General features: G+C 42.7%; 1 protein-coding gene across 6 annotated transcripts in view; it reads right to left on the bottom strand.

Annotated features, from left to right (window-relative positions):
* TDRD10 (tudor domain containing 10) overlaps positions 1-14,340 on the bottom strand; it is a 43,233-nt gene that overhangs the window by 27,776 nt on the left and 1,117 nt on the right. For all 6 annotated transcript variants that reach the window (XR_010377469.1, XR_010377470.1, XM_031436194.2 and 3 more), the window contains exons 2-5: positions 13,927-14,106; positions 10,194-10,222; positions 9,782-9,861; positions 8,769-8,827 (exon numbers count right to left, since the gene is read on the bottom strand). Coding sequence is in view for 4 of the 6 variants with exons in the window: in XM_031436194.2 (XP_031292054.1) it covers positions 8,769-8,827; positions 9,782-9,861; positions 10,194-10,195 (141 nt within the window). In the remaining 2 variants the exon portion in view is untranslated. The remainder of the gene's footprint in view (positions 1-8,768; positions 8,828-9,781; positions 9,862-10,193; positions 10,223-13,926; positions 14,107-14,340) is intronic.

Raw genomic sequence — 14,340 nt, 5'->3', positions numbered from 1 at the left:
GTGACATCTGAGCAGAGGAGGCCAACACGTGGAAGAAGAGCGTGCCAAGCAGAGGAAACAGTAAGTGCAAAAGCCCTAAGATAGGGTCGGGGTCTCGCAAGGAGGCCAGCGAGGCTGCAGTGGAGTGAGCAAGGGAGAGGGCAGAGACACGGGCACCAGACCGCAGGGGACCAGCTCGAGTGCGGACTCTGGCGCTTCCTAAGAGGGAAGCCACTGGAGGCTCCTGAGTGAAGGGACGCCAGGACCCGCTTACTCCCGCTGCAGTGTGAGGACGACACTGAAGGGGCCCAAGGGCAGGAGGGAAACAAGCCAAGAGGCCACTGCAGGGATCCAGGTGAGATGAGGATGGTGGCCCCGACCAGGGTGACAGCAGTGGGCGTGATGGGAAGTGTTCAGACTCCGCATATATTTAACTTTTTGTGATAAAAAACTCGAAACATGCAGAGTAGTAGCGAGTACAAGGAGCCCCCACAAATTTCAACACCATCACCAAATTTCAACAACCATCAATCAACATTTTGCCGTAACTGTTTCACCCAGCTGTCCACCTCTGATTTGCTAGTGTCTTAAAGCCAATCCCAGGCATCATGTCATTTCACCCTTCAATACTTCACAGCTCAAAAAAGGATGCTTTCTTATGTAAATACAATAACATTGTCAAACTACAAAAATTAACAACAGCTTCTTATCAACTAATAGCAAATGTCACCAACCGTCTCAAAAATATCTTTTCAGTGTTGTTTTTCTACCAGTCAAGAACAGAATATGGTCTACTCACTGTTAGGTTGTCATTTCTCTTAAGTCTCTTCTACATCTCTTTAAATCTGTATCAGATCCCCTACCTTAATTTTTCCATGACTTTAACTTGTTAAAGAAAGCAGCTCAGCTCTTCTGTAGACACGAGGACTGGTTCCTTATGGTAGCATTTAACTTGATCTCCTATTCCCTGCCCCCTATTTCATTCAGACTAGAAATTAGCCATACAGCTTTCAGATACAGGTTATTATTTAACTTTTTTTTTTTTGGCTAGAATGCTTCCTAGCTGATGTATCGTCTTCAGTAATATCGCATCACTTTAGGAGGCTTCTATCTGGTTGTCTCTTTCAGTGATGCTAAATTAATCCACAAATTCAGAGTGACAGCCTGATTCCTCCCTTGTAAAACTGCCCATCAGGGTTTTACTTAATGAATTTACCATGCTCTGATAACTGCTGTCTGAAACAGGTATTTTATTATGGTTTACAAAATGATGGTTTTCTGTCGTTTCTTATGGATTTACAGGCTAGCGTTCCTCTGTAAAGAAGAACCTTCTCTCATCCACTTAGGGTCATTTGTTTGCCCTGAAATAGTTATTTGTGTTGGAAAAGCAACACTTATTCTTTCCCTTTCATACCAAGTTTTCTATTAATGAACTACTGTCTTGCCACCTTCTATGTGTCCAGAGAGTTTTGTTTTCTTTAGGTATTATTTCTTGAGGTATTACTACAAATTATTGCTTTTTATCATCAGTAAGTCTTAATCAAAGGTAGTCAGTATTTTTGAAGTACAAACTGTCCCATCTTTGGCCCGTGGAACCCCCATTTTTGCTTGTTCTAGTGTCTTTTTATTTTTATTTGGAAACTTTCAAACACATAAACAGTGTAACAAACTCTATATACCTATCACTCAGCCTTCATAATTTTCAACTCGTGGACATTGATTTCATCTACACCTCTCCCTGCCACGAGGCTGTTCTGAGACAAACCTCAAACACCTCCTCGCTACATCTGCAAACATTTCAGCACGTAGCTCCAACAAACAAGTATCTCACCTCTGATTACCACCTCTCCAGGCCTTGCAATCAAACCCTAATAGCCTTTGAGAGCTTTCTGGCATTAACAGCTCCAGACCCGGAATCAGCCATTTCCCTAAGAAGGCCTAGTCCTTTTCAGTGGGGAGTGGTACTGAAAGTGAATAACCTAGGAGCCAGGGGTTTACGGTCACTGGGTTGTTCCAGCACCAAGGACTTTCAAACAGTTAGGAGATATCTTTGAAAGGGAAAATAATCATTGTTATCATGGATTTCAACTCATATATAAGAGCTACACATAGTTTTTATTTAATTTCATTTACTTTTGTATCTTTTTTCTTATGCTGGAAATCTTTACTCCTAACACATTAATTACTTGCTGTATCCTACTTTAAATACTTAACAGGTTCAAATAACACCAAGATTATTACAGACAACAAAATTACTGAGTAAAGTTCAAGATTTCTTTGCAGTTTTTTTGTCCTTATATCTTACTGAGGACATACAGCCAAAATACCATATTCTAAGGTCAATTTGAACAATTATCCTCCCTGACATCAAACTGGTTATGGCACTAATTTGTTTTCAGTTTTTAAGGAATACTTAATTTTAATACATAATTTTGATTTCCTTAATTATGAAAACCTTTATGTATTTAAAAGTTAGAACAAAAACACAAGGTAAATTCAGAAGCTGTGCCTCCATCTCCCTCCTACTGTTTTTTTCCTTCCCTCCCCCACAGGTCACCATCTTTATTCCCTTTTTATCCTTCCATTGTTTATTTTGGCAAATTCAAAGAGATATTCCATTCTCCTCCTCCATTCTGATACAAAAGACCGTTTGATCCTAGGTATATTTTTATACCTGCTGACAGACTGAATGTGAAGTGTGAAAAACATGTGAGGTCTGAAAGGAGAGTATCTCTCAGGTTCGGGTCCCCTTGCTGAGACGGGGAAGACTGGGAGGAGCGGGCTGGACACAGTAAGTCTGAAACGTGTATTAGTTGCCCAAGTAGCGATAAGAAGTAGGCAACTGAATATACAAGTTCAGAGTCCACGGGCAAGACACAAGCTGGGAATACGGATAACTGGTCACGACTGTGGTCTACTACCACAGTCACGTCTCCTGCACTCATGACACTTGTATTTCTTTCCAATTCTTATGTCTTTTTTTCCTTGCCTTACTGTGCTGACCAAGACCACTGGCACAATGCTGACAGAAAGAGCAACAGCTGGCATCCACATCTTGTTCCTGAGCTCACAGGGAAAGCTCTCAAAGCCACATCACTAAGTATTATATTTGCTGTACACTGTTAAGTCCTTAATTCATCCAGTGAATGTGTTTTGAAGTAAAGGCTCAATTTCATTTTTCCTGCATGGATAACGAAATGTCTCAGAACCAGTTTATTGAAAAGTCCCTTCTTTCCTAACTGCTCTGCAATGCCACCTGGTTTTTATACCCACACACCAAGTGTTCACGTATGTATAGGTCTATTTCTGGACTTTAGTCTGTTCCATCTGTCGACTATGAGCAATGCACTCACATCACGGTCATCCTTACTATAGTGGAAAATTTGTTCTCCTCTCTGTCCCCCTTATTCTTCTTCAGAAAGGTGCAGTTATTCATGGGACTGTAAATGTAAATTTTAGAATCAGCTTCTCAAGTTCTTTGGAAAACCTTTGGGTATTTTGATCACAATGGCACTGAATCTATGTATCAATTTAAGGATCATAAAACTGATTCTTCTTATCCATCTCTTTATTTAGGTCTGCCTTAATGTCTTTCAGTAACGTCTCATCTTCTGTACATACGTCTTGCACAACTTTCACTAGATTTATTTCTAGCTCTCTGTATTCTGGGCTCCTCTTCCAAAGAAATACAACTAACTTTTGTATATTTACCTTTTATTCAACCACCCTATTAATTCTCAACAATTCTAACATGTCCAGGAGTCTTCAAAGCTTTCAACGTAGGCAATCATCTGCAAATAATGAGTTTTATTTTTTTCTTTCCAATTCTTATACCCTTTTTTCCCCTCACTCGCTGTAGCTAAGAACAAAATGTTAAACAGAAGAAGTGATAGAGATACTCATGTCATGCTCTTGACTTTAAAATATTTGTTTCCCAAATGATAATGTTTTCTGTATATTTCTTGTGGACACACTTTATCAGATTTTGGAAGTTTCCTTCTATTCACAGTTTAAATCTGTTTAAATGTTTTTTTGTGAATTGGGTTTTTAACTTTACCAAAGATTAAACTGTAGCTTGAAGGTTCCCAAACCACGCACGTAATGTGAATTTAAACCCCAATTCACATGTAACCAGGCCTACTGTTATATGTTCTTAGGGTGATTGCTTAGCTCTACCAGCCTCAGATCCAGGCCAAGGCAGAAAAACTTCCTCAACACCACCCTGGGCCAATGAGCAAAGCTTCTGTGGTTCACACTTTCACTGAGGGTCCAGCCCTTCAAGGATCCTGCTTTTGCAGTGATGTCAATTAGCACTCTTCTCCTCACATGGGCCCAGGCTGTCATCTCCTGTCCTGACATGGCTGTTCTAGTCCAATCCACCCTTCGGGTTTTGAGGCAGGCAAAGACCCCAGGGAATTGGCCAGGCTCTTCTGGTTTTTCACTTACTGCTTATATGGAGCCCTCTTAGTTTTCCTTACCTTCTTAAGTCTCAGCTATATATTTAAAAATGGTATTTCTTATGTTTTATCCCCTATTTCCAAGTATTTTCTTGTGAGAGGGTTTTCAAATTATCCAATCTATCGGAATTATGGAAACAGAAGCATTTGAATGTTTTATATCCATTTGGCATCATGAAGGTTTCACTCATATACTCAGCAAGACCAGTTTCAGAAAACTAGTGAGGGTAGAAAGCAAACTAATGGGTTCAAGAATAAGTGTATGATGGGGGGTGGGAAGGGATAAATTGGGGGTTCAAGATTTGCAGATACTAACTACTATATATAAAACAGATATACAAGTTTCTTCTGTATAGCACAGGGAACTATATTCAATATCTTGTAATAGCCTATAATGAAAAGGAATATGAAAACGAATATATGTATGTATATGTATGACTGAAACATGCTGTACACCAGAAACTGACACAACATTGTAAATTGAACATACTTCAATTAAAAAAAAAGAGAAGAAGTCTTGAGATTAAAAAGAAAATGAGTAAGTGTGTAATCAATTTCAAAACTCACTACAAAGCTACAGTACATGCACAGTTCTGGCGAAAGGACTGATACACAGATCAATGGAATAGAAGGAAACTCCAGAAATAAACTGCTACATCTATGGTCAACTGATTTTCAACAAGGGTGCCAAAATAATTCAATGAGGAAAAAACAATCTTTTTAACAAATGATGCTAAGACAACTGAATAAAAAGAATGAAACTGACCCCTACCTCACATCATACACAAGAATGAATTCAAAAAGGATCGCTGACTGAAATATTAGAGCTAAAACTATAGAACTGTTAGAAGAATGTGTTAACTATAAATCTTTGTGATCTTGGATTAGGCAATGGATTCTTAGATTTGGCACCTAAAGCACAAGCAACCAAAAAAAAAAAGAAAATTCAGATTAATCAAAATTAAACTTTTGTGTATCAAAGGATACTATAGAGAAAGTAAACATACAACTGACAGGAGAAAAAATTTGCAAATCATATATATGATGAGAAACCTGTATCCAGAATATCTAAAGAACTCTCACAACTCAGTAATAAAAAGACAAACTGATTTTAAAATGGGCAAAGGATTTGAATAGATATTTCTCCAAAGAGGATATACAAATGGACAAAAAGCACATGAGAAGATGTTTGTTATTTATTAAGAAAATGCAAGTCAAAACCACAATGATACCACTTCACATCCACTAGATGACTTTAATCAAAAACACAGACAGCAGGGGTGGCGGGGGCAGTAAATTAGGAGTTTGAGATTAACAGATACACACTACTATATATAAAATAGGTAAACAACAAGAATCCCAACTGTATAGCACAGGGAACTATATTCAGTATCTTGTAATAACCTGTGATGGAAAAGAATCTGAAATATATATATATGTATATAACTGAATCACTTTGCTATACACCTGAAACTAACACAACATTGTAAATCAACTATACTTCAATAAAATTTTTATAAAAAATACGTATTAGCCACCTTAAAATACCACAGATACCTGCCCAAAAAAAAAAAAAGACAATAACAGGCCTCTCTCACTCCCTTGTCTTCGGAGACGGCCCGCACTCTGTCTACAGCGTGTGTATCTACTTTTACTTTAACCTGAGCAGCCAAACCCCACACCTCATGGCCTTTTTCTTGGCTTCTGAAACAGCCTACACTCTATGTAGTGTGTATCTCTCTAAATAAATCTACCTTTACTCAAAAAAAAAAAAAAAGACAATAACAGGTTTGGGGGAGGAAGTGGAGAAATTGGAATCCTCATACGTTGCTGCTATGAATGTAAAATGGTACAACTGTTTTGGAAAACAGTTTCGCATAGAGCTATCATGTGACCCAACAATTTCACTCCTAGGTATACACCCATAACAACTGCAACATAGGTTTACCCAAAAAGTTGTACACCAATGTTCAGGGCAGCATTATTCATGATAGCCAAAAAGTGGAAACAACCTTGAAGTCCAATGATAAATGGATAAACTGTGGTATATCCATATAAATATTTTAGCCATAAAAAGGAATGAAGTACTGAGGCATGCTATGACACGTCTGAGCCCTGAAGACATTACATTCTAAGTGAAAGAAAACACAAAATGCCACGCATTGGATGATTTCATCTATGTGAAATATCCAGAATAGGCAAATCCATAGAGACAGAAAGTAGATTAGTGGTGCCAGGGGCAGAGAGGAAGAGAGAAGGTGGGACTGCTAACAAGTATAACATTTATTTTTGGGTGATGAAAATGTTCTGGAATTAGTGGTGATGGATGTACAACCCTGTGAATATACTAAAAACCACTGAATTTCATGCTCTAAAATAGTGAATTTTATGGTATGTGATTTATAGCTTAATAAAAAAAGAAGTGTTAATACAATGAAAAGTAAAAAATAAAAAATGCAGGCTAATGTTATTGCTATGAGTAATGAATCATCTTTCATCTTTGATCCAAGACTTTCATCTTCTACCAACAACCATGAAACTGCTGCAGGCTAATTTGTTGGTTTGCAAGTAGGGTAAAGTCTCAGAGACTTACTTCTCAGTTCTTGACAGAGCATTAATGTTACAATCAGAAATTTCTTTTTAAAATCCTACTTCTTTAGCTCAAGTCTTTCCTCTTCTATGAGACTGGTCTAAGTTTGTAAGTTGGAAGGAAGCACTGCAGGGAAGGCTGCTGTTCTCCTGGGAAGGGGACAAGGAACAAAGGTGCCCTATAACCACGGTGTGGGACAGCGTGGCCAAGCCAGCCCCAGGTGCTGGGCTGTGAAACAGGGTCGACCAGAGAGAGGAGGCAGAGCCTCTCCATCCCACGCCTCCCCCAGACCCTGCAGAACTATCTGCAGGGCTCCCCCAGACCATTTCACGGTAAAGCAACATGTACCAGCCTGCCAAGAAGAAGGGGAATCAGCCTCAGCAGTCTCTTCTATCAGATGCCAAGAATCCCCCAACCTGCCCCTTTGATTGAATATGATTTCACTTTTGAGTCAAAATGAATTACTGTATTCTCTGTGCTCCAATACCATTTTCTTCTCTCTTTGTTGGATAAACACATAACAGTCCATCTTTTATTACAGTGAGCTATTTACATGTCTTATTGATTATGTGGTTCTTAGGGACAAGTGGACATGGATTCAGCTCTTGTCTGACCACTCAGTAGGTCGGTGTACTTGGCTGAGGGATCCGACGTCTTAGAGCCTTGGCTGCCTCATCTCCAACTTGGAGACACCACCCACCCACCACCCAGGGTTATTATAAGAATTTAATAAAACCACACTAATGAAGCATTTAGCCTATTTCCTGGAGCATGGCTGATAATTAAAATATAATAAGGGGTGTAAAAAGAACAAGGTACAACTTGGGCAGAGAAGACTGAGTTTAGCTGATTGGCAAGGCGGGGATGAGACCAGGAAATCTTTGAAAAATGTCTGGCGTGCAGGAGGGGCTCCACAAAATTTAGTTTCTCTCATCCTTCGTCTGAGATTGAGCTAGAGTGCAAGGACTGGGTTATTCATCTTTTCCTGTGCTGAGTGAGCCTCAGGCACATTATTTCGCATAATGTGAAAATTTTAAATGCTCAAAAAAAAAAAATAGCCAGGGGATGCTTCAACTCGGTAGATTACTTCCATTTTCCTTTTGTCTGACTTCAAATACACTTATTACAAATTTTAAGCACTTATATGTTCTATGATCATTTCAGGTTTGTTGATCTGGCCCCACAAATAAAAAGGAAGATTTCTGGGGTCAAAAGTGTAGTTGTTTACATTCTACTAAGTACACAGCCAACTGACTGAACTGGTTCATTTAACTCTTTTTTTTTTTTCAATGGAGGCACTGGGGATCAAACCTCACACACCCTAAGCACACACTACCACTGAGCTATACTCTCATGCCCAAAACTGCTTCATTTCAAAGTGAAATGAGTGTAGTTTTTTGGCTGAGACTCCACTGCTCCCTATGACCAAAGGATCAGTAATTGAACGCTAACAAGGCCCCTTCCTGAAGGGGAAGCCGCCTGACTGCAGCCCCTCCACCCAAAGTGGCAAGGAGGGTGACCACTCCTCCAGGTTTGCATGATGGTTGCACGCACTAAACTGGGAGAGTCCAAGGCCCTGTCATGAGGTGGTCAGCCTCGTCACCAGCTAGTGACTGCTCCCACATTCATAGCTCTAAAACACATTTTAAAATTGGTAAAATTGTTACTGGCAGGTTTAAGTCATACAGGGGAAACCAAAGAAGACAAACAACAGCCATCCACAGAGAGTGAAGAACACATACCTCAGAGACATCCAGCGGGAGGTTGCCAACATACACCTCTGTCTCTCTTTTCTTGAGTCCTAAGAAGAAAAACAGCATTAAAAAGGCAGGTAGAAAGTTAGAGGACTCAGAGGACTTAGAACATGTGACAAGCGACCCATTTTCCTCAATGTTAAAACATACACACTCCCCTACAAACATTCCATGCTCCCCCGCCTCCCAACCCCATGAACAACGAACGAATGGTTACACAGCCCTCAGTCGGTCAGCAGACACCCAGTCATGGAAGTGGTCCAGCGGTAAGTGCTGGCCGTGGACATCACTGCCTTCAAGGCAGGAGTCCACTCTCCTGCGGGGTGGGAGGACATGAGTCATCAGCACACGAGGAATCCAGTGCTTTCAGGGGGGTATCATGAAGTTTCAGGACCAAAGAGGGTAGTATTTCAGAGTTAACATTCAGCTGAAGGAGGGAAGTAAGGGGGTTGTGCAGGAGGGAGGCAGAAGGGAATCCAGGCAGAGGGCACAGCACATGCAAAGGCATGGAGACATGAAATGGCCTGGCACGTTTGGGAGGCTGCATGCAGTCGGCAACAGCTAGACTGCACGCTGCGTGTGGGTGAGCGGTGAGAGTCCAGGCAAGAAGGCAGGCCAGGCCAAAGGCTGGGATCTCGCTGACCTTCGTGCAGTCCTCAGGCCAGGAGAAGTGGGTGAAGGGTTTGACCAGAGAGGTGACCGCAACACAGCTAGGTTTTAGAAAGATGTCTCTGGAGATGGGGGAGGGTGAAATGGAAGGAGGTAAGGATTAAAGAGAAGCATGGGATTGGGAGCAGCCAATGTGACAGTGACCAAGCGTCTGCACTGTGGCCGAGGCAGGCGGATGCATCCGTGACTGAAAGGAACCTTGGCGGCTGAATGGAGCCAGGACAGGGTTAGGTGGATCCCAAGTTTCACGCTTGAAAAGAAACTGAGTAGATTAATCGGGATCCAGGTCATAGAAGGAGCGTCCCAACACCAGCAAAGCCCCGGCAGTTCACCTGGAGACTTCTGCTCCGCCAACGCTCCATTCTTCCCAAACAGCTGAGCAGAGGGTCGGCAGTCACTGCTGCTCCAGGACCTGTCAAACACAGGTCTTAGCGCCGCACCTCCCAAGGCCAAACTCCAATAAAAGGAGTTTGGGCATAAGAAGCAGGGTCCTGCATAAGCCTCCACACCCTCTCCTGATGGAGGGTTTCCCTTCCTCCTTCCAGACTCAGGTTCCAAGCCAGGAAGCCCTCCACTGGACCTTTTTATTTGCTAATTGTTAAAGCACACTTAGGGTTAGAATCAACACACAAGGAATGCTGGGGGGTGACTCCTAAGCTCTGGGCAAGGTGAGGCAGGAGCAAGAGGAAGAGCAGGCGGCAGGGTGGAGGGAGGCTTGTTTATCAGCAAAAGGAAGCAACTTACATGCTGCAGTTTCTTTCCAACAGGATCTCCTGCAAAGCCAACGAGCCACAGTTAAAGGAACGCTGGGACCATCCACCATTGCAGTTCTAACTAGGTACTGCGGCAGGCAGAATAATCCCCTCTGCTCCCCCGCACAAAGTGGTCCATATCCTGATCCCCGGAACCTACTAAGGGTTCTGGTCACCAATTCTACTGTGAGCAAAGGGAGGGGGCAGTTTTTCTACATCACCAAGCAATGCTCCAGACACCAGCTGGTTGTTCTACAATTCTGACACTACCCAGAGACAGCATCAGATTCCACAGGTTAAGGGCTCAGTCCCGCAGGACTCTCCCCAGCCCACCCCAACTTCAGACACCAGTTGCCTGCAGGCCCAGGTTGTCATTTGTGTTTCTGACAGACCCATCATAGACTGGAAGTTCCCAGAGCCCCTCCTTGGGTGTGCCATCAGTTTGCTAGAGTGGCTCACACCTCAGGAGACATATTTTCCCTACTAGATTGCCATTTATTTAAAAGGGATATAACTCAGGAACAGCCAGATGGAAGAGACGCACAGGGCAAAGTATAAGGAAAGAGTGCGGGGCTTCCATGCTCCCCAGGTCTCTATCACCAACCTGGAAGCTCTCAGAATCTGTGCTTTTGGGGTTTTATGGAGGCTTCATTGCAGAGGCATGCTTGATTAAATCATTGGCCATCAGCGACTGGCTCAACCTCCAGCCCTTCTTCCCTCCCCAGAGGTGGGGGTGTGGGGGACGGAACTGAAAGCTCCTCTAATCGGCCAGCCCCCATCCTTAGGTTACCCAGGGGCTTTCCAAAAGCCAACTTATTAACATAACAAAAGACACCCTTACTTCTCTCGGCACTTGAAATTTCAACGGTTTCAGGAGCTCTGTGCCAGAAACCAAAGACCAAATGTATTATTTCTTTTTATAAATCACAATATCACACCTACGAATATGTTTGGTTACATGGCAAGGGGGAATTAAAGCTGCTGATCAGCTGACTATAACATAGAGATTATCCGTGTGGGCCTAATGTCACCACAGGACTCCTTTAAAGTGGAAGAGGGAGGCATAGAAGAGAGTCAGGTAAAGAGATGTGCCAACAGAGGCAAGATTAAAGCAATGCAACATGAGAACTGGGCCACCATTGGTTGCTGGCTTTGAAAGACGAGGAAGGGGACCAGAGAACATAGGCGGCCTCCAGAAGCTGGAAAAGGCAAGAAAACAATTCTCTCGCAAGCCTCCAGAAAGAACACAGCCCTGCTAACACCTTGATTTTAGCCCAGTGAGGCATGTGTCAGGCTTCTGACCTCCAGAATTGTAGGCTGTGTTGTTTAAGCCACTAAACAAGTGGTGATCTGTTACAGCAGCAAAGAGAAAACTAACACAGGTGCCACGAGTAACTTTAAAACCTGGCTGCCTAGGGACAGAACGGGGCCTCTGGAATTAGGCAGATGCAGCTGAGTCCAGCCCAGGGACTCTGAGCTTCTTTTACTTGTCAAAGACTTTGAGTATGCTTTACCTGTTAAATGGGAATCAAAAAGCCCAAGCCATAGATTACGAGAGTGACCTGCGATACAACACTTACAGCACCTGCCACGAATTAAGAGCTTGATAAATGACAACCACTGTGTTCACTTTTATAGATTTCAGGAATGCTTTCCTATGATCCTGCAGGGTATTACCGTCCCACTTTACAGATGAGAAAGTCAAAGCTCAAAGGCATCAGATAATTTGTTAAAATTACAAAAGATACTAAGGTAATTCAGGTCTGTGACTCCAAAGCCTTGGTTCTTTTCCTACCAATAAGGAGGCTGTCAAAGTCATTTCAAAGAAGTTTTTTTTTTCTTTACTGTAGGAGAAACACAAATTAAAACGTTAAAATTTAAAAGTAGTAACTCTTTCCTCTAAATTGTTCCCAGCTGTAGGCGGAAACAGCTTTAGCTGCAACTAAATTTAACTAGAACTCGAAGTGGTTAAGATAATTAAAAGAGTGAGGTATTATGAATAAAAACAAAGATTTACAGGCATAGTCAGGCTATGGGTGTTATTTCCCAATTTCCTGGTAATCCCTGGAAAAGTCTATGAGCTTCTGGAAGAGGGCAGGCACCCACACCTCCCAAGCAAAGGCCCAGCACAAAATTTTCAAAGATGCCATTAAGGGCCTACCACGTGCTATACTGAACATCTAATGCTCATTTAATCCTCGTAGAAACTCTTCACAACTAGGCATTATTACCCCGTTGTACAGATGAAATCCTGGAGGCTCAGAGACCATAACCTGGTATTTTGTCCAAGACCACTTAATTTATGCTCATAAATGGAAAAGTCTGTTTTTTCATTTCAGACCATGTGACACCAAAGCCAAGAGCTTCCACTATTGCCTGGTCTGGAAAAGTATCTTATTTGTGTTTTTAAAAAGACAAATATATAAAGGACTCTTACAACTCATCAATAATAAAAAGACAAGTAAACCCATTAAAAAGTGGACAAACCACCTGACAGATTTTTCTCCAAAAACGAACAAATGTCCAATAAGCACATGAAAAGATGCTGAACATCCTTAGTTATTAGGGAAATTGAACTCAAAGCCACATTATTGCTAGTGGGAATGTAAATTGGTACAGCGTGGCAGTTTCTCAAAAAGTTAAACAGATAATTTCCTATGACTCAGCAGTTCCACTCCTGGGTATCTACTCAACTAAACTAAAACTGATAGTCACACAAAGACTTGTTCACAAATATTCACAGCAACATTGTTCAGAATATCCAAAAGAGAAACATCCAAACGACCACCAACTGATGGATGAGTGGATTAAATTAAATGCTGTGAATGGAATATTATCTGGCAATATAAAAGGACTTAAGTATTGATAAATGCCACAACATGGACGAATTTCAAAAACACGACACTAACAGAAAAAGCCAGACACACAATATGTTTCTACTTACATGAAAAGTCCAGAACAGTCAAATCTGTACTGACAAAATAGATGAGTGGCTGCCTAGGGTTGGGAAGCAGGGAAGGGGAACGAGAAGTAACTGCCAACAAAGTTTCCTTTTGGCTCCCCATACGTTCTAAACATGGAAATATTCTAAAATTAGATTGTGGTGATGGCTGTACTTTAAGTATACTAAATATCCTTGAATTGTATACTTAAAACTCATGAATTTTATGGTATGCAAATTTTATCTCAATAAAGGGCTTTTTTTTTTTTTAAGTCAAGATACATTTTCAAGAATGGCTGGTGTAAGCATTTCTTTTGCTATTCCACCTCAAAAAACAACGCTCACACCAAGCCAATGAGTGACCAGGATCATTCAGTCCCCACGGCTTGTATTGGATTTGGAACATATTGTGTGAGCCTCAACAGCACGTTTAGATTTTTAAGCTAAAAAGTGTCTTTAATTGCTTTGAAAAGGAGGAAGACGGCACGGGCGTCTTTTAACGTAGTGCCCCACGGTTCTGCACAAAATGCTCCCACCTGCAGAGATTCAGTCTCTGCTGTCCACTCCCACCCACCATCTCCACTGAAACATTCTGCAGACTCACCAGGCAAGAATAAGCGACAAGTTCTGGGCGTAGCAGCGCGCCCCGCCACCCGGGAGTGGAAATGAGGGGTGCAGTTTCCACTAACGCCTCCCAACGCCCAGGTCCCCTCCACTGCCCGCCCTGCAGCCCAAGGCCTGTAACCAAGAAGCCGTACCTCTCCCCGAGCCAGGCGCGTCCTACCTGCAGTCAGACGCCGAGCCTTCGCGCCTTCTCCCTACGTGCCCCGCCTCCTCCGAGATCCGCGGGGCGCGGGGCGGAGCCGCTCCTCCGCAGCCAATCCCCGGGCGGCTGCGGCCCGGGCCCGGCGGGAACAGCTGGGTGCTTACTGCGCGACAACGGCGGTGCTCCGGCCGACCATAGCTGCACGGGATACGGCGCGAGCGCCAGCTTTTAGTAGGCGCTCCCCCAAACACACACACACACACACTGCCCCAAAATATGCTTGCAGAGTGAGTGGAGAGAGTGATCGGGGCGTGCGCCTGGCTCCTTTTGGAGCGGAGGAGTTTCCTTCCTGGCTCAGGAGGTGCACGTGGCGCACTCGGGCTGCGTTTGAAGGCAGCGCCCGGCCGAGAACCGCTCCAGAAAGATGGGGAG

This window comes from Camelus dromedarius, chromosome 23 (genome assembly GCF_036321535.1).
Source record: "Camelus dromedarius isolate mCamDro1 chromosome 23, mCamDro1.pat, whole genome shotgun sequence".
In the NCBI taxonomy this organism is placed as follows: Eukaryota; Metazoa; Chordata; class Mammalia; order Artiodactyla; family Camelidae; genus Camelus; species Camelus dromedarius.
This window is presented reverse-complemented; position numbering and strand designations above follow the sequence as displayed.